The following is a 27,771-nucleotide window of genomic DNA, read 5'->3' as shown; positions in this document are numbered from 1 at the left end:
GAAATAGCAGCGCTGCAGCGTGGGGCTTTATTAGATCCTGGCGGAATTGTTTCCTGAGCTGCATTGATCCTCGGCGCTGATTGTGAGCTGGGACAGAAGTTATTTATTAGTCCTTGGGAGCCTTCAGCCAGGGCAGCGGGTATTGGGAGAGGAGACCCGTCAGTCTCGTGGGCGTCGATGTGGCCGCTGCTTCCGAGGGAGCATGGTGATGATGCACGTGCATCACCCTGAAGGATTTAGGAGCTTGTGAAGCATCTGCAGATAGTTTAAAATAAAATCTTAAAAGCAGCGTTTTGTTTGCAAAAATGCAATGTTTTACTTGGGAAAGGAAGATGAGTCAACTCTGAGCGATCTCATTGAATCCTTTGGGGTATTCCTAGTTGGGCGGAGCTGTGCTGGGTCCTAACAGAAAGATGGAGAGATTTTTTATTATTATTTTATTTAGGAAAGGGACTTGCATCTTTCAAAAGAGCATATTTTGGTTGATCTTACTAATTAGGCCTCTAATTGTGGAGAGTTTTGCTTGTGTTGATGTCATCCAAAAGTGGGACTGGATCCAGAAAGGCTCTTCTGCTCTGGCCCATGATTTGCATTATGTGGTGCCCACTTCAAAAACGGGAATATGTTCAGATTTATTTGCTTGCAAACAAGTGCCAGTGAGTTGTTGGTAAAGAGTAAAAAAATTAGGCAAAAATCCTTGACCCCCACTTGTGAAAAATCCAAACAGTATTGCTATTAGGGCAGGCAGAAAGATGCACAGATCAAAAGCAGTTGGAAAATGCTGCTTCTCTGAACGTTTTCCTCATTCACTGCTGGTGATGGCAGTCTAATAGACCCAGCAGAGCTGTAATTCTGGAGTAGCTTTGAGCTTTGGTCTTTAGAATTGAGAACTGAGTGCTGTAATCTTGGAGGAGGCCGTCTGGAAACTAACTGCACTAAAATGGGATTTCCTGACTGACCTGGCACTTCTCCATGCTATGTTCAGACTAGATTTTGGGGAAAAACAATGCTGCTTTTTTCACTATTGTTTTGCTCTGATCTTGTGCACCAGGTAAGAGATGGGTGGGAAGAGGAAGGGAGGAAGCCCTTTCTTTTGCTGAAGCCGGTGCGCTAGCATCCGCGCAATTCCTGTTACAATTCCCCGTATCCCCGGTATGCCGACGTCCCGTGCAGCCCCTCCTGACTGCTCCCCTCTGCTCTCCCGCAGTGTGCGCTGGCACCGAGAACAAGCTGAGCTCCCTGTCCGACCTGGAGCAGCAGTACCGGGCGCTGCGCAAGTACTACGAGAACTGCGAGGTGGTGATGGGCAACCTGGAAATCACCAGCATCGAGCACAACAGAGACCTCTCCTTCCTGCGGGTAAGTTGCCTCCTCCTTCCTTCCCGTTTTCTGTATTTATGGAACTGGCCACGGATGGAGAGCTATGGACCCTTTTCCATGGATGGCCATAGCCCGCAATGGCAGAGGGCACGGAAATGTCACACGTGTTGGGGGGTAAATAGGGGCCATCCAGTCACGTTGGCCTCTTGGCAATGGTTCCTATAACCTTTTTTTGCTTGTAGTAGCATTTCTTACCTGTACCTGCCTCCTCACAGGTGTCTCTGCAAAAAGTAGAGCTTAAAACCCAGGAAAGCAGAGGTCTGGTTAATATGATAAATTGTAGTCATTAAAATAGAAAACCAAACAGAGGAGAACGTGTTCTTGGTGAGGCAAATAAATAAATAAGCGTTGGCATATTTACACCGATAATTCAACATTCATTAGTTAGATGTTATTACTTGTTTTATTGTCTTAAAAGTGAATTTAATACCCAAATGAAGGCGGCAGATGGGAGATAACCGACAGAAAGGTCATTTGTCTCCTGCAGATGCGACCTCGCAGTGCAATGTGATTCACTCCATTTTTTTTTTTGTCTGCTCCAGTTTTTTGCTTTACTTGTTGATAGTTGCCCGCTTTGCCACCAAATGGATTTCAAGTAGGTGGTCACATCCTGCTGTCCAGGGAGCTGTGGTTTGTCCATCCTGCCTTGGAGTTCCTGGGAGCTTGGCTGGACACCCTTGTTTGGACCTTTATGGCGTATTTGAGGTGTGTGAGGTGGCTCTCTGGGTCTCTGCTGATGAGGCCCAAGAAAGGCTCCCAGCCCTGAGCTAGGCCTGCCCATGTTGTTGCCCCAGCTCATGAGCATCCAGGAAAAGGGTGAGCAGTTTGTGCCCAAGCTTGTCCTCCCTTGCCTCTGGCACGGTGAGAGGCAGCATAGGTTCATGCTGTGAGAAATGTGGTGGATATGGCACAGTGTTTTTGGCTGTGGGCTGACCTGTTTCTTCCTGTTCCTCTGGCTTAGTCTACCTGCAGATAAACCACATGAGCTTAATACAGCTCAGGCATCCTAGCATTGCAAGCCTCTAAAATAAGCATAGCCTACGAGTGAGTACCTGCCTTTGATAGCTGAGATAGGGTCTCCACTGGGATAGATGCTCTTGGTGGTTCTTCTCTCCAAGAGCTTGTGGTCATACTGGGTGAGACAGATGTGTGGGTGTGAAGAAAGAGTTGGTTCAGTTGGACTTAGCAGAACTTAGTTTGTGCTGTGGACTTGTTCGTTTTTCTTAATATCATCTCTTTATTCAGTTCTCTAAATGAACAACACAGTATAGCACAAAACAGTCATCTACAAGCACTCGTGTTCTGTTAAGCACATTTGGTAAACGAGAGTTATCTCAGCTTAATCCTCAGGCTTTTAACAACTTGCAGCCAGTAAATTGTCGCCTTGTCGCTGGGTTTTATTTAACCAATTCCGATTATTTATTTCTGAGGATGTGACCAAAGCTCTGCGCTGTTTCCCGCAACAGGGACGGGTTGCGTGGCAGCCTCACGGCTGCTGCAGGCAGCCCAGGAACACGGAGCTGATCCCGGCCTTTGCCGAGAGGTCTGACCGGGTGGAAGGACGGGCTGTGTTGGGACTGTGTTCGGGCACTGCTGGGGCTCTGGCAGCAGGAGCTGCACGGGCCGAGCTCTGCCCGGTGCAGCACCCCATGATCCAACTCTATGTGCAAGCCCAGCAGCCCCAGGCAACTTCTGCCACCTCCCCACGGGCACCTTTTGACCCTGCTTTATCCTCCCCCTCTCCCTCCCTCTGCTTTTGGTTCTAGGGCTGCCCCGAGCGCTGCGATGGGCAGGGTAACTGCAGGGAAGCTGCCCTGCGCTCCGTGCGTGGGGCTGACCCCGGTGCCCCGCTCGTGCCACCGCTGAGCCCCGCCAGCAGCGCACACCCAGCACGGGGCCACCCCGGGTGCCACTTTGGCTGGTAGAAAGTGCGACTTAAACCCACTCCAGGCTGCTGCTCATCCGCTCGAATTAAACTCTCAGCTCCTGCAAAACAAACACAGAAGTGAATTAATACACAATTAATCCTCAAGCTGGGTTCGCCAAGCCGTGACCAAGTAGATGTGCGTTAGCTATTGCCCCGTTAATTCAGCAGTTATTTTGGGTGGGTTTGGGACGAACGGCGTAGTGGGCAGCAGCGCTGTGCTTGCAGGGTGCCGCGTGGGCGCAGGCTCCTGGCGCTGCTGGCGCTCGGCTCCCGCCTCGCAGCGGCTTCCGTGCGTGAAATCGGTGACTGATCCGCTGGGTGATCCGTGAGCTGGCGCCCCAGGTAGCAGGGTCCCTCACCTGCCACCCGCTGCCTGCGGAGACCCAGGACGAGGCCCGTGGGAGCTATGTTCCTCTCCGTGTCCTGCCTGTTGCCTCCTCGCTCCTTTGCAGGAGCCCACGTCACAAAGCCAGCGTGTCCTTCGGAAGGGCTGGGAGCAGCCTGGGGAGGTCTGCAGAGTGCAAGCCCAGCCTGATTAAGGAGTCTCTTTAAATCGTCTCTTAGCTGTGCGCTGTGGGTTCCCGTTGCGGCGCGCGGAGCTGCCCGGCACGGCGTGTGTGATGGGCGCGCGTGCCCGCGCTGCAGACCCTGCCGCAGGGCCCAGATCAAAGGGCTCTCCCTTCAATTATTCAGCGCAGCTCAAACCCGGGCACATGCTCCAAATCGGTAATATCCTCTCGGCTGCTGCAGGAGCTGTAGTGGCTGTGGCAAAAGCCGCCCTCGGTCGTGCCAAGGAGCCCACAGGCAGGTGGTGATGGCCTCTGATGGGTCCCAGCTCTTGGGACCTTCTGGAAAGCTCTGAGACTTTCTGGAGCTTGGATGCCATACAAGTGTTCCCGCTCGGGCAGCACCAGCCTGGAAAACCTTCCCTTTTCCCCTTGAGGACTTCCAGCTCCTGCCTTCCTACCTGTAATACATGTGGTTTAAGCCCAAATCCGGAACCCGTTGTGGTAGGTGCCATGAAACAGCTCCTAGCGGATGCAGATCATTATTAAAAATAAAACAGTGCAAACCTTCTTAATTAGGTGGTGTTTCTTTCGGAGGCTGATCTTGCCTCCAGGCAAACGATGCCAATTAGGCCTTCCCTTTCAAGCCCTTTATGCTGTTAATGATCTTGCTCTTGTAAACACAAACTTCTCGCCCACCTCTGCTTTGGAAGTGCCAGCCTAATTGGAGTCGGGCTAAATCAAACAGGAAAGGTAAACAGCCAACAAAAACCTTCGTAGTTGCAAATACTTTTAAATTATAAATGGGCTTGTTAGCTTACAAAGCCAATGAGTAGTGTTTTTGAAACTAGGAAGAGAGGTTATTTCCACGTGGTGACTGGGGAGTGCAGTGAGGTTCCCAGTCCGGCCTAGGCCTTATGTTGGAGTTGGACTGAAGGCCACAATTCCAGCTCTCTGTTCACAGACATGTTTTGCTCAGAGAAATCCCTGGTGCCATTGGGGCTTTTTTTGTCCAGACGCCCTCCCAAAACCTTCTGAGGAACAGAGATTGTTGTTCTAAGTCAAGGGAGACGCAGTCGGGTATGGATAAATAGGGGTCTATTTATGGATGTGGGGAGGCAGCCCGTGATATGGAGAAACCTCTTGAGTGATGTTTTTGTGTTTCTGCGAGTATTTAAGGAATCAATCACCAAGGCAGGTTGTTTTTTCCCCTCTAGTCCTCCCCCACGCCAATCCCTTCTTGTTGTGGATTAACCCAAAATTCACTCTGTGCAGTGATACCCTGACTTGCGGTGCGGGATCAGTGGCCTTGAATTACTCTTAAAAGCTGGGTGAGAGGCAAGGCCTCCTCACCCAGGGAGGCCCTGCAGAGTCGAGTGGGGTGACACGTCCCCAGTGTCAGACGTTGTCCCTGGGAGGTCGAATGCAGGAATTTTGGGTTAAAACAGTGAGGGTCTGGTAGGACAGAGCGCTGATGCAACTTCTGATGCTCGGGTTTGAAGTTAGGTAGGAGGCCAGTGGCATTTGCTGGATACTGAACTTCTGGTCTTGTTGCTTTGGTCCCTTGGGCGGCAGATAGGAGCAGCGAAGTGCTTTGAGGGACAACCTGAGCATGGGAAACTTGTGCCTGTCAGAAGAGGTAGAAATAACACCTTGATTTTGACAAACCTGCATTTTTGGGGTAGGAAATACAGCAGTGACAGCTTAATGATGCTTGCTAGAAAAAGATAATACCAAAACTGTAATTTTTAAAGAAGTTTATGCTCATGATTTAAGAAGATGAGCTTAAGCTCAGGACACAGGCAAGGGCTGAAATGAAGTGTCATTCAGGTTGAAGAGGAGGAGGAAGACACTGCCCGGCGGGATCAGATCCAAGGTCCGTCTGGTCCAAGAGCTTGAGTGGTGGCCACAGCCCAACCCTGTGACTTGTCTTGGTTTCTCAGGCTTTGAGATTGAGGCAGATCCTAAATGCCAAATCCGTAGCAATGAAATATTATAACCTGTTTTATCATCCTGAGTAATCGTGGTGATTATGGAAGTGCCAGTGCACTTTGAATCTCCCTGAAAAATTTGGTCCTGTGGTGATGAGGCCCTTGGGATCACCATGGAGGAGCATTTGCAGAGCATCAGGCAAGAAATGTGGCAAAACACGTAGTTACGGGTACACCGAACGAGGAAGCCGGAGACGTGGGATGTTCCTTCAAGGCCTTTTGATACCAGCATCACTAGGTTATGGATGGGAAGATGCCTTGGATTTGGAACATGACTTCTGGAAACAACCGCTCCACCAACCTGGGTTTATTGGCTAATGTTCCAGAAAGGATGAAAAGGTAGGGAGGAATGAAAGGAATGGCGAGGCCTAAGCCTCCCCGTGCTTTAAATCAAGAGCAACAACCCCATGCAATACCTACCTGGGAGCAGTAGCATCGGTTCATCCTTCAGAGTATGGAGTGAAGGCCAAGGAATGGAAAATCCCTAATGGCCATCAGGAAATTAATGATTGTCGTTGTAAAATCATGCAGCAAACGTCGTCAGGAAGCAGAAGATGTTAGCAGAGTCCTTGAAAATCCACCGAATGATCAACCACAAAACATAGGTGTGGTAAGGAGCAGTCTTGATGAACGACGTGCCCTGTTAGGTCTTGGATTTGTGTCGTTTTTAAAATCCTATCGGGGGGCTTGAGGAGTGGCTCCTTGAGCCAGCTCTCCACTTCATGAGGATGTAATGAACTATTTTAGCAGTAAAATGCTTATGGAGGAGTGAAGGGTGGTTAAAAGGGCATTTATTTCTGACGCTGCCTAAAATTGGCCCTGTCTGGGTTGCCCCCAAATCCCTCTAAACTCATCGTATGGAAGCGCGTGGGTACAGCCTGTCAGTGAGCAGTGCTCCTTATGGGGATGAAAACCAGGTCATTGCAAAGGAATTGTTTTCACAGAGCCTTTTCCCCTTGCCAAAAAAGCCATTTCTGGCCACTGCTGTCCCCAGGACAAATGAGGGATCTGGCTTCATTTGCTGCCTCTCCATCCCTGCCCCGCTGCTCCCAGCGGCCCTCGGCGCCGGCTCAGCCAGAGCAGCAAGGTCCTGCGGCTCGGAACAAAACTCCGTGTTTTCCCCCTCTTTTTCTTATTTCTTTTCTCCTTGTTTTGGAGAGTTTGGTGAAGCTGGGGCTGTGCAGTGGATGCGGGTCGGAGGGAGCGGCCAGCAGAGTGTGGCAGCCTCCGTGCGCTCCCGGTTCCGTGGGGCTGCTCCCGGTTCCGTGGGGCTGCTCCCAAGCCGGTGCTGCCGGGCACTCCCCGGGCCCATCCGGGGATCTGCTCCATCTGCAGCCCCAGCTCTTTGCAGCCCTGGGGACACACACCGTGTCCCTTGCCGTCAAGGCAGGGCTGCAGCTCTGCCAGGTGAAGCAGCTGGCAATTTTACAACCACCGCCGCCTGTAGCCATTAGCGTCACCGTGAGGAGCCCGGAGCTGACAGCTCCTTAAGCAATTAAGGGAAAGAAAAAAAAAAAAAAAAAAAGTTTCCCTGCGATTTTGACACTGCCTCGAGCAGTGAATTCACAGCCGCTGCGGATGCGTCGTGGACCTGCTGCGGGCAGCGGCCGCGGGGCCGTAATTGCCAGGGTGATGAATCCTGTTGTGCTGGCTTGGCAGGAGCTTCCCAGCAGCAAAATAAGGAGGCCTTCACGGCCGCTTTTGCGAAAGCAAGCTGCCAGTAAAGGCCTCTGTTGTTTCCTTCAATAAGCGTCTTCAGTTCTCGCATCGAGGCGCGTCTCGGGGTGCCACCACGCGGGAAGCTTCCCGGCACGGGGGTTTCTCTTAGTCCTTGCTCAGCTGCCACTGCGTTGGCCTTCGTGGTACCCCGTGTGCACCTTGGCTTCCCCCTGGGAGCTTCCAATGGGCTGTGTTGCTGCTGGAGAGCGTCACAGCAAGGCGGGATGCTTGGCCGGGTCTCACATCCCACCTGCTCTGAGCCCCTGGGCTCATCCCGCTGCAGCCCAGCACCTTCTCCGCGGGAGAACTGCAGTTCTTCATGCAGCCCAAGGCGAGCGCGTGCCCACCTTGCTTTAAATACTGCCTGCTGCTAAACTGCAAAACTCTGAGTCTCTCAATATTTTTGACTTTTTTAAAAATATATTTATTTTTGCTTCCCCTCCCTACCTGGAGTTATTTGCCAAATTTGAGATTAGTACTCCATTTACTCTGGCCAGCCAAAAATTGATTTTCTTTTTTCAAAGAATAAACATATCAGCGCAGAATATTTGCTCCAACCTAATAAGGATAGATTTTTTTTTTTTTTCCTTTCCCCATGGTGTTTTATCAAATCTGCCTCCTCTTGGCGGGGTGAAAATGTGAAGAAAAACAAATTACTCCTAAAAAATGCAGGTCAGCTCTCCTCGTACTGAAGAGAGCTCTTTGCCTTCGCGCGGAATATAAAAAATGAAACAAAACAAAGACACGCAGATGTTGTAATAAAATTAGTAAATTTGTATATCATTGGAGTTCATTGAAATTATTGTAAATGGTGCTGTTACATTGTTTAATTATGCACAATTAGCCCCGGAATTGCTAAATCCCTGCTGGAGCCTTTTCTCTTGGATTTACAATAGGTCATGCTGGAGTATTCGTCTCGTTGCTGTCGTGGAGGCACTAATTGAACTGGAGCCCGTCTCCCACCCGGGCTGGCTTCGCCCATAGAAGAATCCTTTATTTATGTACAAATAGTTGTTCTTTGCCATATTTAGCTGCAGCCTGGAGCAGCCTTAATGGAGATGGCAGAATTTATGGCACATTAAAGCGGTTTCCATCACGCGTCGGCTGCGCGGGCTGCTGCGGGCATCTGCGGCGGGATTAAGATGGATCTGGGTTGGGCGAGTCCTGGAGATGCCTTTTTGGGGCAATTGTATCTGCTGGGGGCATTCTCTGCATTGAGGACCTGGCTGGAGCATCAGTACCACGGGCTGCCTCCTGAATAGGAATGAGATTAGCTTAAAGCCATTAATTAGTGTGATTTTTTACAAGGAAGCTGGAAATGGAGTCATTCACTGTCTGCAGCATCATAATTTTCTGTATTGTACATTAGTCTTCATTCTGGAGTGCTTACTTGCTGCTGGGAGGAGGGATTGCAGGGATGGAGATCTCCAGGGCCAGGAGAGCCCCAAAACCTGGCAGAGCCCCACTCCAAAGGGCTTAGCTGCTCCCTGGCATCAAAATGCTCCAATGCCATAGCTGGTCTCGGCAGGCGTTGATGGTTTTGCTTTTCAGGTGGGAAACTGCGAGCAAAGAGCGCAAGGGTCCCTGTTCTGCAGCGGGGCCCGGGGCTTTGCCCTGCTCCCAGTGCCTTCCTGCACCCTCATCCTGGCAGCTCCTGGGTCACTGGAGAAAACGGGTGGCCAGGGAAGAAGCTTTGGATGCAGGTTGTGCAGCAAGGGAGCGGGGAGGATGGAGGAGCCCTTTGGGCAAGGGTGGAAGGGGTTAACGTGAAGGAAAAACCTTTGGAGAAACTTCCTCTGAAAGAAACTCAGAATTTGTCGGTTTATTTTTACAGCTTTTCCCTAAAGCTTAGAGCAATCTGTTTAAACACTGATCTTTAACATATATTTTCTTTCTTTTTTTTTTCCTTTAGTGGCTTAATTTCCATTCCTTGTCTGGTATATGTTAATTTTCCATGCCATCACAAGCCTAATTCTTCTCGATTTCAAATGAATATCATATAAATTAATTGCCATATGATTACCATGTAATTACATTGTGACTCATGACAGTTTAGACAAAGTATCATAGCTGCATCTTAAGGAATGATAAATGTTTGACTAATGTGTCAGAAAAAATGTAAATATATTGTGATTATTGTGGCACTTTTAAACACATTAATTCTCTCTGTGGTGTCTGCAAGCTGTCAGTCAACCAGTGGCAAAGAGAAGTCAACCCACGTGCCAAAACGTGTCCGTCTGTGGCCACTGGGAGCCTTGTCTGGGTACCCTCGGGGGCAGCAGGACAGGGGCCTTGGCTGGTGGAGAAGGGATCATGGAGGACTCTTCTAGTGAGATGCTGCTTTAGGAAGTCTCCCCATCTCCGTGAGCTTCAGATGCCTTTTCCTGCACTCCTCACACGTGTGTGGTTTCTATCCAGCTCTGCCTGGGGCTGCCCATGAGTTGTTGCTCTTTGGGGAGCTCTTCCAGCCTTGCTGCCTTTGACCTTAGTGCTGCCCAAGCCTGGTGCTGATGCCAACTCTTGCTTGAGTTTTACCATGAGCCGATGCTCTTCATAGAGGATGGTGTGACTAGTGCCAAGGGGTGTCGTGACCCACACCACGACTGTGCCGCGGTGGGGAAGCATCAGCAACGATGGGAGCCGTCAGGCTACTGGTGCTTATGAGGGCTTGGGTGAAACGGGGCCTTGACTGCCCAGAGATGGACCTGTCCAGCCATGGTGGTGCCTTGAGACCCAGCCCATGAGAAAGGAACCAGCTCTAGAAAGTGATCTTTAAGTGAAGCTTTATCCCCAGTTGAGCATTAACAATATTATTTTTTAGTGATTCTAACTAGTTTGCTGTTCAGGATGTCTTAGATAAAACCTTGTTAACAACTGCCTTAATTGATAGTAAAAACACGTTTAACGAATTGCTTAAACTAGCCTCCTGCATTTCCAGCAGCGTCCGCCCCTTTCCCAAGGGATCTCCCACCTCTGCCAACCTCTCGTTAATCCCGAATCAGAAAGCTGAGATCCGCATGTGGAAGCATTTTGCTTCCCTGGTTGTGCCCATGCAGCGCTGGGCTGGGGGTTTCTCAAACTGTGCCATGCTGTCAGGAAACCCTGGGTCAGCCCTCCTAGGAAGGGATGGATTCAAATAGGAGGCATTTCATTTATTTATTTATTTATGTATTTATGTATTTATTTGTTGTTTGGCTAGTGTCTTACAGATGCACCTTTTTACATTGCAGCTTACAACTAGGTTTTATCTGGACAGCTATTTTTCAGCATAACATATTTCTGGTTGCGTAGGCATTGTTTTGGTGTAAATTAGGGTTTTTCTGCCTGCAGTGTGGGTGACAAGCAGGGTTTTACTACTAGAAGCCCTCCCGTGCTATGCAAAAGCACACGTGCCGGTGCAAAGCCAAGGTCCCTCTCTTCTTGGGGAGATATTTTCCCATGTCAGGTATTCCCCAGTGCTCTGGAGTCCACGGCTCAGTCTGGCTCTCGGTTTTCTGCTGTTGAGTTTTCAATTACGGGCAGGCTGTTGGTCAGTGCTTCTCGAGAGCTGTACTTCAGGCAAGGAACGTGGGTGCAAACCAGACATGAAAATGCCGCGTTGGGAAGCGCGCTCTCCAAGAGCTTTGTTTGGAGCACCAGCGATGGACGGAATGGGAAAGGCTCCACAACAGGGTAGGCGTGTGAGTGAGCCAGAAACACTCGGTGCGGGAGGGAGGGAGGGAATTAAAAGTAAGGTGCTTAGCTCAAGTGCGGTGCTTCCTGCACGCAAGCTGGAGCTGTTTGAACAGAGGAGGTCTGAATTATCCTGAATTGTTCCTCTCTCTTCCCTGTTCCGTGTGGAAGCCGAGGCTCCGAGGGACGGGAGGAATGTGGCTCACACTGGTTTATTTTGAGTGTTGGTTTGGAGCCATGATGCATTTTTGCAGTATTCTTTATTGTTATTTTTGCTTGAGAAGACAAAGGGGTTTGGAGGGCGGGTGTTTTTGAGCTCATCTTGCAGGTAGGTGTTTGGGCTGGAAGTTGCTGGGCCCTGGCACCTGGCCATGGGTGAGCTCCACCACGTGGTGCTGCGTGCGGTGGCCTCTAGCTGCGGGTCCCAACAGCAGCGTCCCCGGAATTGGGGTGGCCCCAGGCTGTCCCTGGCCTGGTCTTGGGCCCCGCTCCGAGCTGAAGCCCCTTTCCCTGGCAGCTGGTGCCCAAGCTCGGTGCCATCCAGCAGGGAAGTGTCTGGGCTGCGAGCACCGCTCTCCATCTGCCACCTTGGCGGCTGGAGGGACGCATCTCAACAGGGTGTTGCAGACACCTCCAGCAGGGTCCATCCAGATAACGCAGCGGGGGCCATCTGCCATGGCCCAAATCTCTGTTCCTCCAGGAAAAAGAGGAGGAGCAGGAGGAGTTTGGGAGGGCACTGTGCCATGTCTCCAGCGGAGGTGCCCACCAGCTGCCCTGCCACCACGCAGTGAGCTCTTGCATGCTAAGAAAGGCCATTCTTGAGGTGACCACCAGGTTCCCAAAAGGAGCTATAGCATCCAAACCATTTGCTTTGGGCTTTAGCTGCTCTGAGCAGCAAGACCTTGAGCTGGGACTTGGGGTTGCACGTAGGGTCAGTGTCAAATAGCTGCCGCACAAGAATATAAAGGGCTTGTGTAATTCCTGCTCCTTTTCTTTTTTTTTTCTTTTATTTTCCCCTGCTAAAATAAGCTTCCAAAACATGTTTAAATTATAGTAGTAGTTGGAGTACTTTGGGGAATAAGAGCAGGAATTAAGCTTGGTGGTGGAGAAGGCAGCAGAGGAGCTCCAGTGAGGTGCCCCGAGCAGGACGTGCTCGTCCCTCTCCGTCTCTTGCTTCCTGCAGCCTGTGTTGATCTGCTGTTTTTTATCAGCACTTAAAAAAAACCAATCTGTTTTACCAAAAATGCTTGCGGCAGTTCCTTGAATAAATATTTTGCTACCCAAACCTTAGAGAGGTGGGTTTTGATGGAAGAACGTGGGCAAACGCGTGGTGTTGCTTTTTTGGTGCGTTAAGAGTACTTGCACTCGAGCTTTTCAGGTTTTGCAGCTGGTGGATTGTTTTGCTTTCAGTTTTTAAGCGTTCTGCACACAACCAAATCCACACGAGGAGGATCTGTGTTTTTCTTCCTTTTCCTTCCCTCCCCACGCCTCGTTTAGCCTCTTTCCAAGGCAATAAGACATCTGGCCGCCTTGCGTGCATCTCACCAAGTCGCATCCTCTTTAACCCTTCGTTTCGTTTGTGAAGCGCTCCCCCGCGGAGCAACTTGGGGCCATGTGCAAACACTGGGAAGCAACACTTGGAAACATGCAGTGCTGGCACAAAGTGGTATTTTATTTTATTTTTTTTTTATATTTTTTAAGAGAAGAAGGAAAAAAAAACCCTATTTCAACTCAAGAGGATAGAAGTTTAAAGCACTTAAATTTTTTTTTATCTTCTCAGACATTAACTACAATACTCCTTGGGAATTTTAAATGAAATTGTGTGCATAACGTATCCAAGGTCTTTTATTTTTTTAAAAAAAAAGTGGAGAGAAAAACAACCTCTGAAGCAAACGCGAGGGAAGGAAGATAATAGCGCTTGGAAAGCAACCTCTTGGCAAAGAGGAACAAGAGCAGTGGAATAATTTAATTGCTCATCAGCTAATTATACGGTATTATAATGTTAATGTGTCTTCATCACGACAATGTAATAGGTATAGATTGAAGCATATGAAAAAGAAAGTGTTGATGCAGTAATTATAACTAAGAGCAGAGCTGTTAGAGTAATTATAACGCTTCATCAGGTAATTAACGTATTGTTCAACTTGAGGCTGAGCACAAAGAGGGAAGAAGTTAAATATTGAAGGACACGGCTCGCCCGCCCGGGGTGCCCCGGCTCTCCCCTTCCTTCTGCCCAGCCCTGGGGGGCTGCAGTCTCGGGGTCTTGTCCGTATGATGCATGAGTGGACGCATAGATTTTTATGTATGTGTGTGTGCGCACTTATATATAAGTGCATGTGTATTTCCTCTGAGGACTGTGGCTGGGCTGGTGGCACCGGAGCCGGCCCGGGACTGTGCCCTGCTGAAGGGAAGGGAAGCAAGGAAGGCAATTCGAGGAGCAGAGCTGGGACCTCCTGTTCGCAGCCTCCTGTCACTGCCGGGCACCGTCGTCATTTCTTTCCACGTAAGTCATCCATCTGGATGGCTTGGGAGGGAGCGCAGGGATATTGACTGCCTGAGCCGCTGGGAGACACAGCCGAGAGACAAATGCAGGCACGTGGGGGAAAGAGAAACGATAATTAATATTTCCATGGGATAAAGCGCCTCTATAAGGAAAAGAGCAGGAGTAAAAGGAGAAGGAGATTAGCTTGGTGTGTATCAAGGCTTTGGCTGTGTGCTGTGTGTGCAGGTGTATTTACATAGCACTTGTGCCGTGTATGCGTGTGCTGCTCACAGGGAGCAAGGAGGTGATGTAGGAACCGGGCCTGTGAATGGCTATGAGCAGCTCCCACCGCTCCGCAGAGGTGGGAATGGGCCTTGGATATCAGCGTTGCGACAACCATGGAGTTGTGATCCCTGTTCCATGGAAAGTACATCAGAATCAGCAAGCTGGACGGCTATTGCTGTGCTGTCAAAAACATCGTGAATACAATTTGGCTTTTTTTTTTTTTTTGTCATATGTTTTGCTATGTGGTAATTCTATATATAAGGTATGCAGGTAAGATTGTTCTTTCCAAAAGAAAGGGTTGGCTTTTATATCAGTAACTCCCAGAGACCACATTTATGGGACGGAGTGCACGGAGAGGTGTCAGCCTGTGCATGTGCATTAAATCAGGCTGGGGTGGACGGGCAGAGCCTGAGCCTGGGCTTGGCCCCGCTGGGCGCTCCAGGGTGCCGGGATTGACACCCGCGAATCCGTGTTTCCAACAACACGGTCAGCAATTGCCAATGTTGGAATGACTTGTGCTGGGTTGCTGATGGGAAGCGGAGGCGGGCGCAGCAGCAGAGCCTGCCTTAAGAGCAGACAGGAGGGCGAAAGGGGGACGCGGGGCTCGCGTGCAGCCCTCCTGCAAGGAGCGAGCCCGGCCGCGCCAGACCCTCGCGCAGAGCCTCAGTTCTGCAGGATGGAGTGTACGGCGGGAGCTCATTTCCGCTGCAGCTCCCGCATCCAGCCTGGAATTGCTGTGGCCCGTCTGGAGGTGTAAGCCCAAGGCAAAGCGCGCGCAGCAGATTGCTCAGGCTGTGCCCAGCAGAGCCAGCGTGTGGCTGCTAATAACTGCAGCTTGCTTATTTATTTATTTCCCCCCAAGTTACGTTGTCTCTTGCAAAGGCGGCTGCTGTGTTTTACAGCAGTCAGTGGAAATCACTTGTCTCTGCATTGCGTACCTACTTCATATCTGATTAGCGCAAAATTTAATTTGTGCTAATAAGCCCGAGGCAGAATTAGCTGGATGCATTAATCTAGTGCTTAACGGCGCTCAGACGTGAAGCGCCGGTCGTGTGGGTTCCTTTGCTTGGGATCGCCGCCGCGCAGCGAGCAAGGCGCTCCGGGCGGAATGTTTGGTGTGGAGGAAACGGAGGTTTCTCCGCGTCCAGGCACTCTGGGGACGTGAATTCTGCTTTGTTTTCCCTTTGTCCTTCTGCTCCCGGTGGCTCCCGGCTGATGGGAGCTGCAGGATGGACTTGCACGCCAGGTAGGAGGCACGAGGAGAGGCTGCTGCTCCAGCCAGGCAGCAATACACGCCGATAATAAAAATACTCTGACAGGAGGAACCATTTAAAATGATTTTACCAAGTCTGTATGTCCCAACAGCTTGCGGGGAGTGGTGGCCTCCTATAAGGTACATTAGAGATCTCTTTGTTAGGCATCATTTTCCCAAATAGATTTTTTTTGGGAAAAAATACTTCAGTTGGGCTGTAGCTTTGCCTGACTTTCAGTTTCTTGAAGAAACAGCTTTGCAGTATGTCCCTTCATGTATATATGCTATTAAGTGAGGAAAACACGCTACGACCCCCCGTGCATGGTGTAAAATGTCCCTGACTGTTTTTCCCTGGGCTAATCCTGGTTATTCCCTACTCCTTGCAGGCCGGTGCGCGCATGCTGGGGATGCAGCTTGGAGCTCCTCCGAGTGGGACGGGTGGGAGCCGCCCGCGGGACCTCGGCTGTCAGGGAGAAAAAGCCGACGCCAGCAATTTCCATCAGGCAGCGTGGAAATTAATTAGCCCAATTTTATGGAAATTAGCTCATTATAAATAATTTTAGCTGGCCCATTCACAAAGCACATTTCGCATTTGGAGAAGAGAGAGAGGAAAAAAAAAAAAAGGAGGAAAAAGGAAAATGCAAAGCTCTGTGAATTGGATACCAAAAAAGCTCTTTCTAAACCCAAAAAGCAGCTGTGCGGCTGGCAGGGGAGGAGCGGCGCCCACAGTCGGCGCTCCGGGTTGTTAGCGGGTTATTGTTCCCACCACAGATGTCCCCCGAGCTCCCATGTCCTCACGCTGCTCGTGGACCAGGACCAGGGGGAACTTAGGACCTTCTAGGGACTCGTTGGGATTTAGGAGCTCTCCTGGTCATCGTGGGGTCCCCTGCGTGGTTTTGGGCAGGAGGAGAGAGCAGCTTTGAGCAGCGTTGGGCCCTATTTCTGACCGTCCCCCCCTTTGTGTGTCCCAAGGAGCAACCACTCATGTGATTTAGGTTTTCTTCACAAAACACCGGTTTAAAGGAATCACGCCGCAGCAGGTGCCAGGTTGTTTTAAAACGTTAAATTAAGATCTATTGGAGCTGCCAGAATGTTTTGGAGGTGAGAAAGCGCTCCCTGGCAAGTGACAGGATCTGAGTTATTGCTCCTCCAGAATTTGCTTAAGCAGCTACTGTAAACAGCAGCTAATCAGGCTGCCTCCGTGCTTGGCGATATCCGCGCGTTGGTTTTAATTACATTGGCACCTCTTTGTTAATTCCCTGTTTGCTCTTAAGCTGGAGTTCCTGGGTGCTGCGAGGTGGGTGCTTTAACCTCCGGGGTGAGGTGCAGCCCGGTCACCCTTGGCCACACCGAGGAGCTTGCAACACACGGTGATTTTTTTGCCACTTTTTAGATGCAGTAGCACAGGCAGAGCTGTTTTAATCCAATACAAAAGTTTTTCTGAGTTTTCAGCCATCAATTTGGGGAATTCTGGAAACTTTTCCCGGGTTTGGGCCTCCAGAGGCATCTTATTTGGCTCAAGGTGATGTGGTTCGCTGAGACCCGGCTTGGTTTCTGCCCAACCTGCATGGGGTTTTAGCTGCCTCAGGACTCTTGAAAGGAAAAGGAGAAGAAACCCTCGGAAAAACAATATTATTCCTTGCTTAGATCAAGTTTAGTGTTCTGGAGATGGCTGCAAAACATTCAATTTTTGCAATTATAGCCTGTAAGTTACTGATGTTTTCTTTAGTCTTGGTCTTTAAAACCATCTACTTGCTTTCTCTTCTCTCAAACCACTTTCACTGGACCATTTGCGAACAAAACATGGTTCTTATAACCCTGCTTTGGTCCAGATGGCCCTTTTTTCATTTAAAAAAATAATCCTGATTCACTTTTCCTTGAATATCTTTGTGGCTTGCAGTGCTGTGGGCTCTTTTTCAAACCTGGCATTTTTTTGACCAGATGTATTCCTGGCAGCGGGCGTTTTCCTGTGGTGGGATATTGCATTCACCCTCTATAAAACTCCATCCCATCCATCATTGACATTTGCCAGGATATGTTGCACTTTGAAAATAGAATAAATGACTGTTTGGGCTTGGTTGCCTTTTCAGGAAATTAGTCCAAGCAAAATGTGTTTATATTAGTAGCTCCAGGGTTTTAATTTTTGTTTTTTATTCGGAGAATTGCATGAGCATTCGACGTGTGGGTGAGACTCAGGCTTCAGAAACGAGTGCCAAAAGTGGAGTCGGAGCATGGGGAGGGGGAAGCCACTTTCGTTTGAAAAATTATTTTTTTCTGTTATTTTTAGCACACATCATTTGTGTTTCTGGTCAAGTTGGATTAGGGGCTTTTTTGCTTTGCGCTGGAGAGGCCTTTTGAAATGTTGTTTTCTCCAGAATTTAGCAGTGGGGTGTGGGATGCTGTTTTTCCCACTGCTCCTTCTGCTATAACCATTTTAGGAATTAGCAATTCCTTTAGAGAGATGGCAGGAGTGCAGGATCCCAGCACCCCAGCCATTGCCTTGGCATGGAGTCACAACGCCCAAACTCAAGCCTCGCTTCCTACAAATAACAGCATCTACGTGAGGATTTAACGTGATTTACCTCAATTTTATAGACTGCATGACTTGACGTTCCTTTTCTTCAGCATCTTTCTACACGGAAGCCTTTACGGCCAAGTTTACATATGCAGGCAGTAGAGTTGTCTTTGTTTTGGGTCCATAGAAAACTGCCTGAGTTTGTCCTGCAAAGGAAAGATGGATTCGGGAGGCTGTGGGAAGTGGCAGAGACATCTGTGACCATGGTGGGATCTGACCCGTTCCCAAGGGAAGCGTCTCGGGGATGGACGGAGCAGTGTTGGTAGCAGCTCAGCCCATCGCGATGGGCCAATAAATTGGTGACAATAAATCGGTACTAATGAACCTAGGTCTCCTTCTGCGTGTGGCTTGCTCTATGGGAGCCCTCTGGAGAGGTTCGGGCCTGCAGGCCTCAGGATATTTCTTAAAAGGGTACGAGAAGCTGAAGCTTCTCCAGTTGAATTTCGTGACTTGGGGACAGACCACAACCATGCACAGCTTTGCAGGGTGGCTTAGTTACTGTGTCTTGGGTTCAAAGGGTTTTTTCTCTGATCAATTTTGGCTTTGAATCCATGCCAGGCCCACACATCTGGTGGTGGTGTTAGGCTGGGTTTGTTGATTTGAACTATGGAGGGAAAAGGACGCAAAGGCTCTAACGCTGTGCTACAGCAACACAGATAAACAGCCTTTGAATGCTTAGCATCAAAGTGTTTAAGAGAGCTTTCTTTTAATAGATTTTTAAAAAAACAGAAAGGAAATGGATGGAGCAAATGTAGTAGCTGAGATATTCCACAGGAGCTGCAGGCAGCAGATGGTTCCCCCTTGGCCTGCGCTGGTGACCCTCACATGGCCTCAAGTTAATGGTAGCGATGAGAGATAACTCGAGGAGCTGCTGGAAAGCTGTAGGTCCTCTCCATTGCTCTCCCTTGGTTTACACGGGAAGGATGGCTTTTCTCCCTCAGAGAGGGGCCCCTTGGCGAGGAAGTTGGCAGTGCTCATTATGGGCCATAATAGCACTTTTCTTAAAGTGTTCAAAATGGATATTTGCCTTGCGACAAGCTTCAGTGCTTATTCACAGGCTTGTTTTTCTAAAGGACGTGTATTTTCTAGAGCAAAAAGCCATGCTGCTTTCAACCTCCTGTTGAAAGTCGCCAGGCTTTGTAAGGTGAAACGCTGCATGAGATCCCTGGCCTGCATGGGGACACCCGGAATCGCCTCTGGTTCTCCAGGGAGACATGAACTAGGTGGTCTTGTAGATCCCAGGGAATTTGTCCAGCACATCGGGCCCTTTAATGCCACTTTTTGTGTGTGTTATCTTGTTTTCTGGGCTGATTTGTCATCGTGCTGCTCTTGGCGGATCAAAACTGCAGACCAGCTTGCTGTCACGTCAGCCGCTCATCTCGGCCGTGGTGAGCAAAGCTTCTCAACCTCTAGTTAATGTAGAGCACGCAGACGGGTTTCTCTGGTTCATGGGACTTAAGTACATGCTTAAGTGCTCTTCTAAATAAGGCAGAATTTAAGCACTTGCTCATTTCTAATGATCATTCCCTAATGATTTTGCGATTTGGGTCCCTGATGCAGTTAGCAAATTGCTCATGAGCCATTTGCGATTCTCCACACGCGTTTGGGATTTTGAGGAGTTTGCCATCTCCTATTTCAGAAAAATGTGTCCCACGTTGTGAGTTGGCAACAAACGATTCGGCTGGGTCTTTTGCTAGGTTTTTTTTGCTGGGTTTTGTTTGTGTGGTGCATTTAATCACACGTGTCCTTGCTCCCTAATCGCTCCTGCTTTCCCTATGGGTGCCTGAAACTGCTTTCTAAAACAGCTTCCCTGAATTGTGGAAGGGAAATTATGCTCATAGGATGAGTTATCAAGTGGAGATGTGCTGAAACACAATGTGACTGTTAGGTACACAAATGCTTTCCTGAGCATTATTCAGATGCCCTTAAAACTCGGCTCGGTGCGCGAGCGTGGTTCAAATGCGCTGCTGTGATTCATGAAGATATATGTGAGCGACTAGTTAAATTTTTCAACTGTGGCCACTTTTAAGGATGGAAACCACAAAAGTCTTGAGTTGCAAGCCAGTTTCTAGAAAGTGCCATGCAAAGGGAGCAGCTCCTGCGGTGCCGCTCATCCCGGCGAGGACCTGGCAGCCCAGCCTGGCGTCGCTCTCTCCTTGATGTTATTTTAATTATTTTAGTCCAATTTGGCAAGTCTCATCATTTTAGTCCCATTTTGGCAAGCTGCTTCCCGTTCTCACCTTCCTGGCATGCGGGACGGTTTGGGGAATGTTTAGGAATAGGTTGGGGAATATTTAGGAATAGGTGGCCAGCCCTCCTAGGCCTTTTGCCTCTTCTGCCCTAGGGCATCGGTGCCAAGAGGCGGCACAGGACAGCTGGGAGAACCTTTCATAGGCCTAATAGTGTCAAAAAATAATTAATTGCTATTAATTATTTTATCACAAATTCATTTAGCATGGTAGTGCATAGTCATTTTAATTAAGGCAGTCAGTAAAATCAGATAAACTGTAGGCACAGCGAAATGATGGCAAAACTCCAGAATTAGTCCCTGGTAAGAGATGAAGCTCCAATGAATCCAACGGCAAAAGCGAATTAGCTGTTATTTTTATTAAAAATAATCAGAGCCCGCAGCAAAAACACACGACCAGAAGCTGCTTTGCAGAGGAGCACAAGGCTTTTGGTGTTCATGAATGAAGTGGTAAGGACTGTAGTAGCTCTATTATTCCTTATCTCTTTTTGAGATGATTTTCACTTGAATTAAAACAAGCAAACATGCATTAAAAACGAACAAAAAAAGCTGGAAACTTGCCGTATTTCAGTGTCTAGGTGCTGTGCTTGGAATGCCTGACAGGGACCTGCTCTTGAACACGTCGTCCCCTTAAGCTCCAGAGTCAGCTCGGGTGGATTTGGTGCAAATCGTGGAGCGGGTGAGGAGCGGCGCTTGGTCTCGCAGGAGGCGAGTTGTTCTTGCAGGGAATGGGAGAAGTCGATGGAAAAGCCAGGTTATTTACTATCTGCTAGGAGCACGTGCCTTGCATCGCTTCGAGCCCCCCTGTGCTGCTGCTCGGGTTATTCCCACGGGAAGGGGCTCTGGAAAGCACCGGGCTCTCCCCGCGCCGCTGCTCTGAGCATTCCAAGCACAGCTTCCGAGGGCAGGGAGGCATCCCGGGAGCTGGAGGTTGCTCAGCGAGCAACGTTGACCAACCATTTGGTAAAAAAATGGCATTTTCCAGCACTTCAGTGCTGGACAAAGCTGAGATGCGGGCAGTTTAGTGCCTGCTCTCTCCCTACTGCCCTAGCCAGCGAGGACCTGAGTCCTCCGCTGCTCCCTCCATCCGCCTTTTCCATGACATGTCATGGTGCCCCCGTGAAGTTCTGCACGGAGTTCTAACGGAGACGACGCAATTAGCTGAATTGAGAAGCAGCAGCCCTGCGCCGAGACAGCGCAGCCTCGGGGCGAAGCGGGGCCTGCCAGCATCCCGCCTGGGACACGGGTGGGCGACGGCCCCTGGCCTGGCTCCTTTCCCGGGATCGGCACGGGCACGAGCCGGGAGCGGGGCCACGCGGCGCCCACGGGTGCTGCTGGGTGGGGAGGCACCGCGCGGAGCCTCCACGCATTCCCGGCGGGACACCGGGGTGTGGATACGTGGTTATAACAGCTCGGTGTTTCTGCTGACCTGGTTGAATGCAAAACTGCCACGTGAACTAACATGACGGAGCGTTAAAGACAACAGCGAGTCCTGTCCGGCGGGGACTGCGAAGCTGCCAACGTGCAGGGTGGCCTGGACCAAGCCCAGATGGAGGGTCCCGATTTTTCCTCCTTGCTGTGTTAGGTTGTTTTCATGGATCTACCCAGGGATGGGAAACGCTGCTGTGAGTTGGTACCCTGAGAGCACTGCTCTTGGCAAAAAGAAAACAGAAAAAGAGCCTTTTCTGAGAAAGATACGTTTAAAGCTTTCTCCTTTTGTTTTACACTTCACATCATGCTGTTATCGATGTCTTGTTCCATCACGTCACGTAGCTTAATGCAAGAGGACAAGTGCAGTAAGGTGTTCAGTGTGTAGGTGGAGAATCTGCAAGGATGCGTTTCTCCCAGGCGTAGGGCTTGGGCTTTAATAATAGACTTGAAAGAAGGGGAGGAAGAAGGAAAAAGCTTCCTTTTTCTGTAAAGGTCAGTCCGTCTGCAGGAAGGCAGCGTTTTGGTGCCAGATGCAATGCAGCGGGCATGCACAGTGGAAATGAGATGCAGGGCAGACCAAAGGAGCCCTGTGTGTGCTCCTGGGCCAACAAGCCCAGCCTTGATGCCCTGGGCAGCCTCCCGGTGGGAGCAGCCTCGGGGGTGCCGGTGCCCAGTCCTGGGAAAGTCGGGATCCCGCTTGGCGCCTCCGGAGCATTGCCCATTGTGCCGGCCTCTGACATCAAACACCATCCTCGTTTTGCAGAGGGGGTCTCAGCGATGAAAGAGCCGACCCAGGGTCGCCGACCCAGCCTTGGGCCCAGGCCGGGCTCTCCTGGCATTGCCGCCTTGGCCCAAGGTGTGCGACCTGTGCGCGCTCCCCAGGCGGCTCCGTGAACCTCACAAAACTTGCTTTCAGCCCAGAAAATATTTGTTCAAAAGGTGGGAGATCCTTGGGAGACAACAACTAGGAAAAGTATATATTTTTCCACGCTGTCCAAACTTCATGTGGCAGAAGCTTGAGGGACCATAGCACAGCTTTTGTGCATTAAATCCAGTTACAACAGAGCTAAAAGCCCTAGGGAGGCCCCTGGGGTTCAGCTCCTGGATGCACTGCATCCCAGGGATACTGGCCGGAGGTTGTCCCTGCAGCATGAAGTCTTCCCTGGGCTTTGTTTCCCTGGCAAGTCAGGTTGGGTTTGAGCACGGGGCCAAAGGCAATGCTGCATGGATCAGAGATGACGTGTTGGCAGTCACCCCAAGGGCAGACCACCACTTCCCCTAGGAATGAGGTCTTGGTCTGTTCTCCGTCCTTTAGGATTTTCAGAGGCATAACTGGGATTCATGGAAATGAGCATTGGTGCTCTAGGACCTTGTACCAAGCCTACAGGTGATCCCAAACACCAGTGTTTCCTGGTTTATTGATGGCATCTGGATGCACCCATATATCTGGACGTATGGTTTGGGGCTCTTGGAGGTTGCTGGCCTATGGACATGTCTGCTGAGGGCATCCCATTAGGGGAAATAAACCATGCCTGTGCATTGCAGCTTCTCATGGGGCCAGTGATGATGATTAACGTGCAAGGCTGGCCAAGGGTTTAGTGGGTACCTGGGCTGAGCCACCCAGCAAAGTCACCCCCTGTCACCTGTTGCTGGATGCAGCTTCATAAAGTTGTGTCTTCCTAAAGAAACCTTCTAGTGAATCATTTATTCCAGGGGCAGAGGGCTGTCTCCTGTCACTCATTTTCAAATCATTTCAGGAGCTGAAAACCTCTGTATTTGGTGGCACAGCCTCCAAGCTGGGCATTGTAAAGCCTTCCCTAATAAAGGGGGAAGAAGCCGGAGAATTATTTTCTAAGAATAAAAATTCCTTGATGTTTTTCTGCAAACGACTTTGCACTTTGCAGAACTGATTGCTGAGCATCTGGCGGGCTGTGGTGGTGGTGGTTGCTGTGTGTGGCAGAGGATGCAGTTCTTGTGGTTGCAAGCAAGCTGCTCCAGGAGCCTTTGTGTAGTGCTGGAGCCCAAGAACTTGTTAATTTTGAGTAGTCATTTTCCACATTTAGACCATTAGAGACTCTATTTTTGGTGACCTAGTTTGAGCTCTTTAAAAAATAATCAAGCAGCATTTTTCACGTGTGATTTGTAGAGGGGCTGTGGCTTGGTTTTGCAAACTTGCTCAACTTCTTCTGGCTTCGTCAGGTGAGTTGGTGTGAGCAGTTCCTGCAAAAGGAAGGAGAGAAACACCCCCAAATAAACCTCCCTTTTGAACTCGATAGCGTGAATTGATTTAGAGTTTTTATGGCAATGGAAAACGATGTTAAGCTTAGGGTGGCCTGGAACGGTCCTGCAGGCAGAACCTCCTGGAAATGTAAACATATTGGAAATGTAAACGTTTTCTTCTGGGGGGCAGAATCTGGCTAAGGAGACTGTAGCATTGAATTAACATCAGGTTGTAATGAAAGATACTTAGCATCTTGGAAATCTGAGGATTGTGTGTTTAATTTATATTTGATAAAAAAAGGAGGAGATTAGTAATTTGCTAGTTTATATTGCCATTTTCATGTTTCTGTAGCTCAAAAGTGTCTTGATCCAACAAATGAGATATGGCAAATGTTCTAAATACTGTTTAATTTATTTTTTTACTGAAAAATATGTAAATGTCTGAGAAATTACACTTTGAAAAGTGGCTACTGCAAATTAACCACATTTCATACGAATCTTACTTTGCATTTTTAATACACATAATATGTGTCCTAAATTACATGATTTGCATTATAAACCAGAACAGCTCCTATGTCGCTGTCCAACAGTTGAATAACAAGGCTTTTCTTTCCAAACTGTATAAATACATATTTACTCAAATGATGCAATTTAGAACTCTTGTATTTACATTTTTCTGGCCAGTCAATCATTGAGGTCTTTTATGCTCGGTGCTTTTTAGATGTATCTGAGGACAAGCAGCGCTTGAGGAATGCAGGCACCAGCCAGAAGCCAGAAGCACCAGTCCCATGAGCTGCCCTGAGCGCTTGGTCTTGATGTTGGCATCTTCTCTGTGTCTCCTCTTGGCTTCCCTCGAGTGCTGCGTTACAGGTTGTGCTGTTTTCAGCCATAGCGTTGGCAAGAGGTGCTGTAGTCCTGGTAAGCTTGCCATGTCCAGGCCTGACCTTGAGCCGGGCAGCCCCGGTAGGTGCTGATGTGGACTTGGAGAGCCAGGAGAGCCCATGGGTTTTCACCCCCACAATACCAGGCACCAGCAAAGCCTCCCCAGGAAGGCCTGGGCAAAACCAGAATGACGTTTCTCACCTCTGCATCGTGGCAGACTCATCGTGAGCCCTTATTCACGCCAGGGCAATGCTCAGCTGGGTGCACGAGGAGAGCTAAGCGAGCAGGACATGTTAAATATCTCTTGCTTAAAGGAGGAGAAGCTCAGAGGAAGGTAAGGGTCGTGCTGCATCGCAGAGCCCAGCAGATATAGGCGTAAGCCTGGCTGAGATGCAGGACCTGGGAGTTTAACTATGGGCTGTGCCAGTGGAGCAGCTCTGTGGTGGAACAGCGAGTGGTTTTGAACCGAGGTGCAAAAACGCAGTAGTGCCTGGGGAGCTGATGTGGTCCCGGTCACCCAGGCACACGGGACCCGCAGTTTCTGCAGTGCTTTGACATCCCCATTTCCAGTGCATCCCTCCTGCTGTGCTTGTCTCAGCCTTGCAGGCTGGAGGGGCTTCACACTCCGTGGCTTGGACTGTATTTACTGCTTCCATGTTGCCCTGGATGCTTCCCTCGCCTCCCCTCCCAGCCCTGCTCCTCCCCAGGCAGGTGCTGCAGACGTGCAGTGAAAGGCTCCGCTCTGCATTTCATGCCAGTGCAAAGGGCTGCTGCCTGGAGAGCACGGAGGAATCCTCAGCTCCCAGGGTCGAACCCTGTTGGAAAATGACCCGGTATGTCAAAAGTGGGAAGAATTTGCTCTCCTGCAGCCTCTCTGGAGCCTGCGTGTTTGTGATGTGGTGCACGGAGCGGTAGGAAGGAGCAGAGTGCCAAGGAGCAAAGCACCTCGTGTCAAAAGTCCCAGCGGAGGTGGGGAGAGGGAGGGAAAAGCGGCCGCGGGATGCGGAGGGGCTGGAAGCGGAGACGCCAGCGGACACGGTCCTTTTGCCAGCCGAAAAGCCAGCAGGATGATGATAAAGTGCACGGTGTTTATTGGTGCTCGAATGCCTATTTGTTGAGGGGAAAAAAAAAAAAAAGGCATTTTAGAACTTAGTATAAACTCAGTTATCTGATTCTAGTGCGGTTTAGTATTTATTAGGAAATATATGGCTTTTTTATAGCCATTGTTCACCTTAGGGGAGAATAAAAAAAAAAAAAAAGGAAGAAAAGCATTTTGTTTTAATAGCACTGACTTCCCAATCTGCGCCCTGTGCTCGCTGCCTGTTTGCAGAGTGGGAAGCAATGCTGGATATTACCATTTATCCTTTGTTAGGGAACACTCTCAGCCCTCTCCATCTCCATCAGCAGGGCCAGGCAGTAATTCAGTGCAGTGGACGCTGAGGGATGTCGGCTCCCACGCTGCTCCAGTTCGGATACTTTGTCATCGTGAGCCTTCAGGAAGGTAAATAAGTTGATTAAAAGGGAAGATTTGTCATGTCCATCTTTTTTGCCCACTGATAGGGCAGCTTACCCTCCTCTTTATCCTGCCTTTCTCTCTTGCACTTTTTCTTGCACTGAGTTTTTTTGGAGCATGTGTGTGTAAATCAGCATCAGTAGAGACCTACATTATTAACTGTGCCTCAGGACTATCCAATATTATATATAGGCTGTGGAAATAGTGCTGATTAGCCAAATGTCTCAATTGGAGGGGGAAGGTTCAATCAGAGCAGGAAGATCATGGGCTGGGCACATTCACTGTCAGCTGAGAAATTGCTGCTAATGCTCTGAAAGGCAGGACCTGGGAAAGGCAGGCAGTTAATAACTATAAAAGGTGAGGACATGTGCCTGCTGTAGCATTATTTTTTCCTGACGTCTGTTCTTGCGCTTCCTAAACCTCATGTGACAGCTTCCACGCTTGGTAGTTTGTCTCCATGTATTCCTAAGTGTGATGAATAGGGGCAGGAGTAGGGAGCCTAGGAACGATGTTTTGGTTATGGACCAGGTAGCAGATGGGCAACCTCATCATCTGTCCCTGTCTCCTGGTTTTCCGCGAGTCGGATGTTCAGAGAGCTGAATGTCCCACGGTCATTTCCAGACCTGGTCACAGGGACTCGATGAGCTTCCAGGCGGAGCTGGTGGCTCTGCTGGTTTGTGTCTACCCTGATCTGTAGGGAAAATCTGTTGGATGCTTCAGATGGAGCCAGGTTGATGAGGACCCAACGCCTCGTGATATGCTGTGGTTGGGTTTCTCAGTTTTCATGGAGTAAAACTGAGTTCTGTAGAGGTCAAGTGAGAGTCTGGAGGTTGCAAGTCTGGTGCCCCTTGCAAATGAATCTGTATATTCAAGAGATGCGCATGGTTAAGAGGACATTGTGAGTGTGCTTTGAATTTGCTTTTCATGAAAGTCTCACGGAGAGTTTGCATTCCACGTGGTTGACAGCAGAGAGCATACATCAGGAAGGCTTGGGCATTTTCTCCTCCGTACCATTTCTCTTGGTGCCTGTTGGCAGGGCGAGAGGGCCGGCAGCGAATGTCTGCACCATGGGGCCCTCCGGGAGGCCGGCCTCCACCAGAGGCGGCAGCCGAGGGCTTGCTAAAGCCTGGCCTCGGAGAAGGGTGTCAGCCCTTGCCCGACGGAGCCCTTCGGGCCGCGGGGACGCGGCGGCAGAGGGGCAGCGACAGGGGAAGAGTTTTCCCAGAAGGAAGCGCGTGCGAGGAGGAGGTGGCGGAGCCTCCTTGGCGGCCGCCCCGCGGTGCACGAGGGCGGCGGGCTGGCCGGGAGAAGAGGTGTGAAGTGCGTCCGAGTCCGTGCAGCTAATTAATTAAAAATACTGGGAGTTCCTTTGAAGCGGCCTGTGATTCAACGTAAGGATTTACTGTGGAACAATTAGGTAAATTTGGCCTCGGGTATCTTCCTCCCCTTTACTTCTCCATCCCTAGGGAAGGAGGGATGAGTTTCTGCTGTGGAGTTGTGCTTTTTTGTTTGTTTGTTTGTTTTTTTTTTTTGTTTTTGTTTTTTGTTTTTTTTTTGGAGTTCTCTTTTAATTGACTCAGCTTTAGCTATAAATCTCATCAAGAGCAGCCGAGGGAAAGGGCGGATGTTCACTCTGAGGCTTCCCGTGAGTTAGTGTTGACTCCAGCAGGAAAGGAAGAAGCATTTTG

General features: G+C 49.7%; 1 protein-coding gene across 1 annotated transcript in view; it reads left to right on the top strand.

The window, feature by feature from the left end:
- Positions 1-1,058: 1,058 nt before the first annotated feature.
- The window catches only part of ERBB4 (erb-b2 receptor tyrosine kinase 4), a 230,684-nt gene continuing 203,971 nt past the window's right edge, over positions 1,059-27,771 (top strand). The window contains 2 exon segments of the mRNA XM_026048458.1: positions 1,059-1,062; positions 1,208-1,359. Of these exon segments, the coding sequence (XP_025904243.1) occupies positions 1,059-1,062; positions 1,208-1,359 (156 nt within the window).

Source organism: Nothoprocta perdicaria, unplaced genomic scaffold (assembly GCF_003342845.1).
Source record: "Nothoprocta perdicaria isolate Ctin4 unplaced genomic scaffold, notPer1 scaffold_11, whole genome shotgun sequence".
Taxonomy (NCBI): domain Eukaryota; kingdom Metazoa; phylum Chordata; class Aves; order Tinamiformes; family Tinamidae; genus Nothoprocta; species Nothoprocta perdicaria.
The sequence above is the reverse complement of the archived record's forward strand: the minus strand, read 5'-3'. Positions and strand labels throughout refer to the sequence as shown.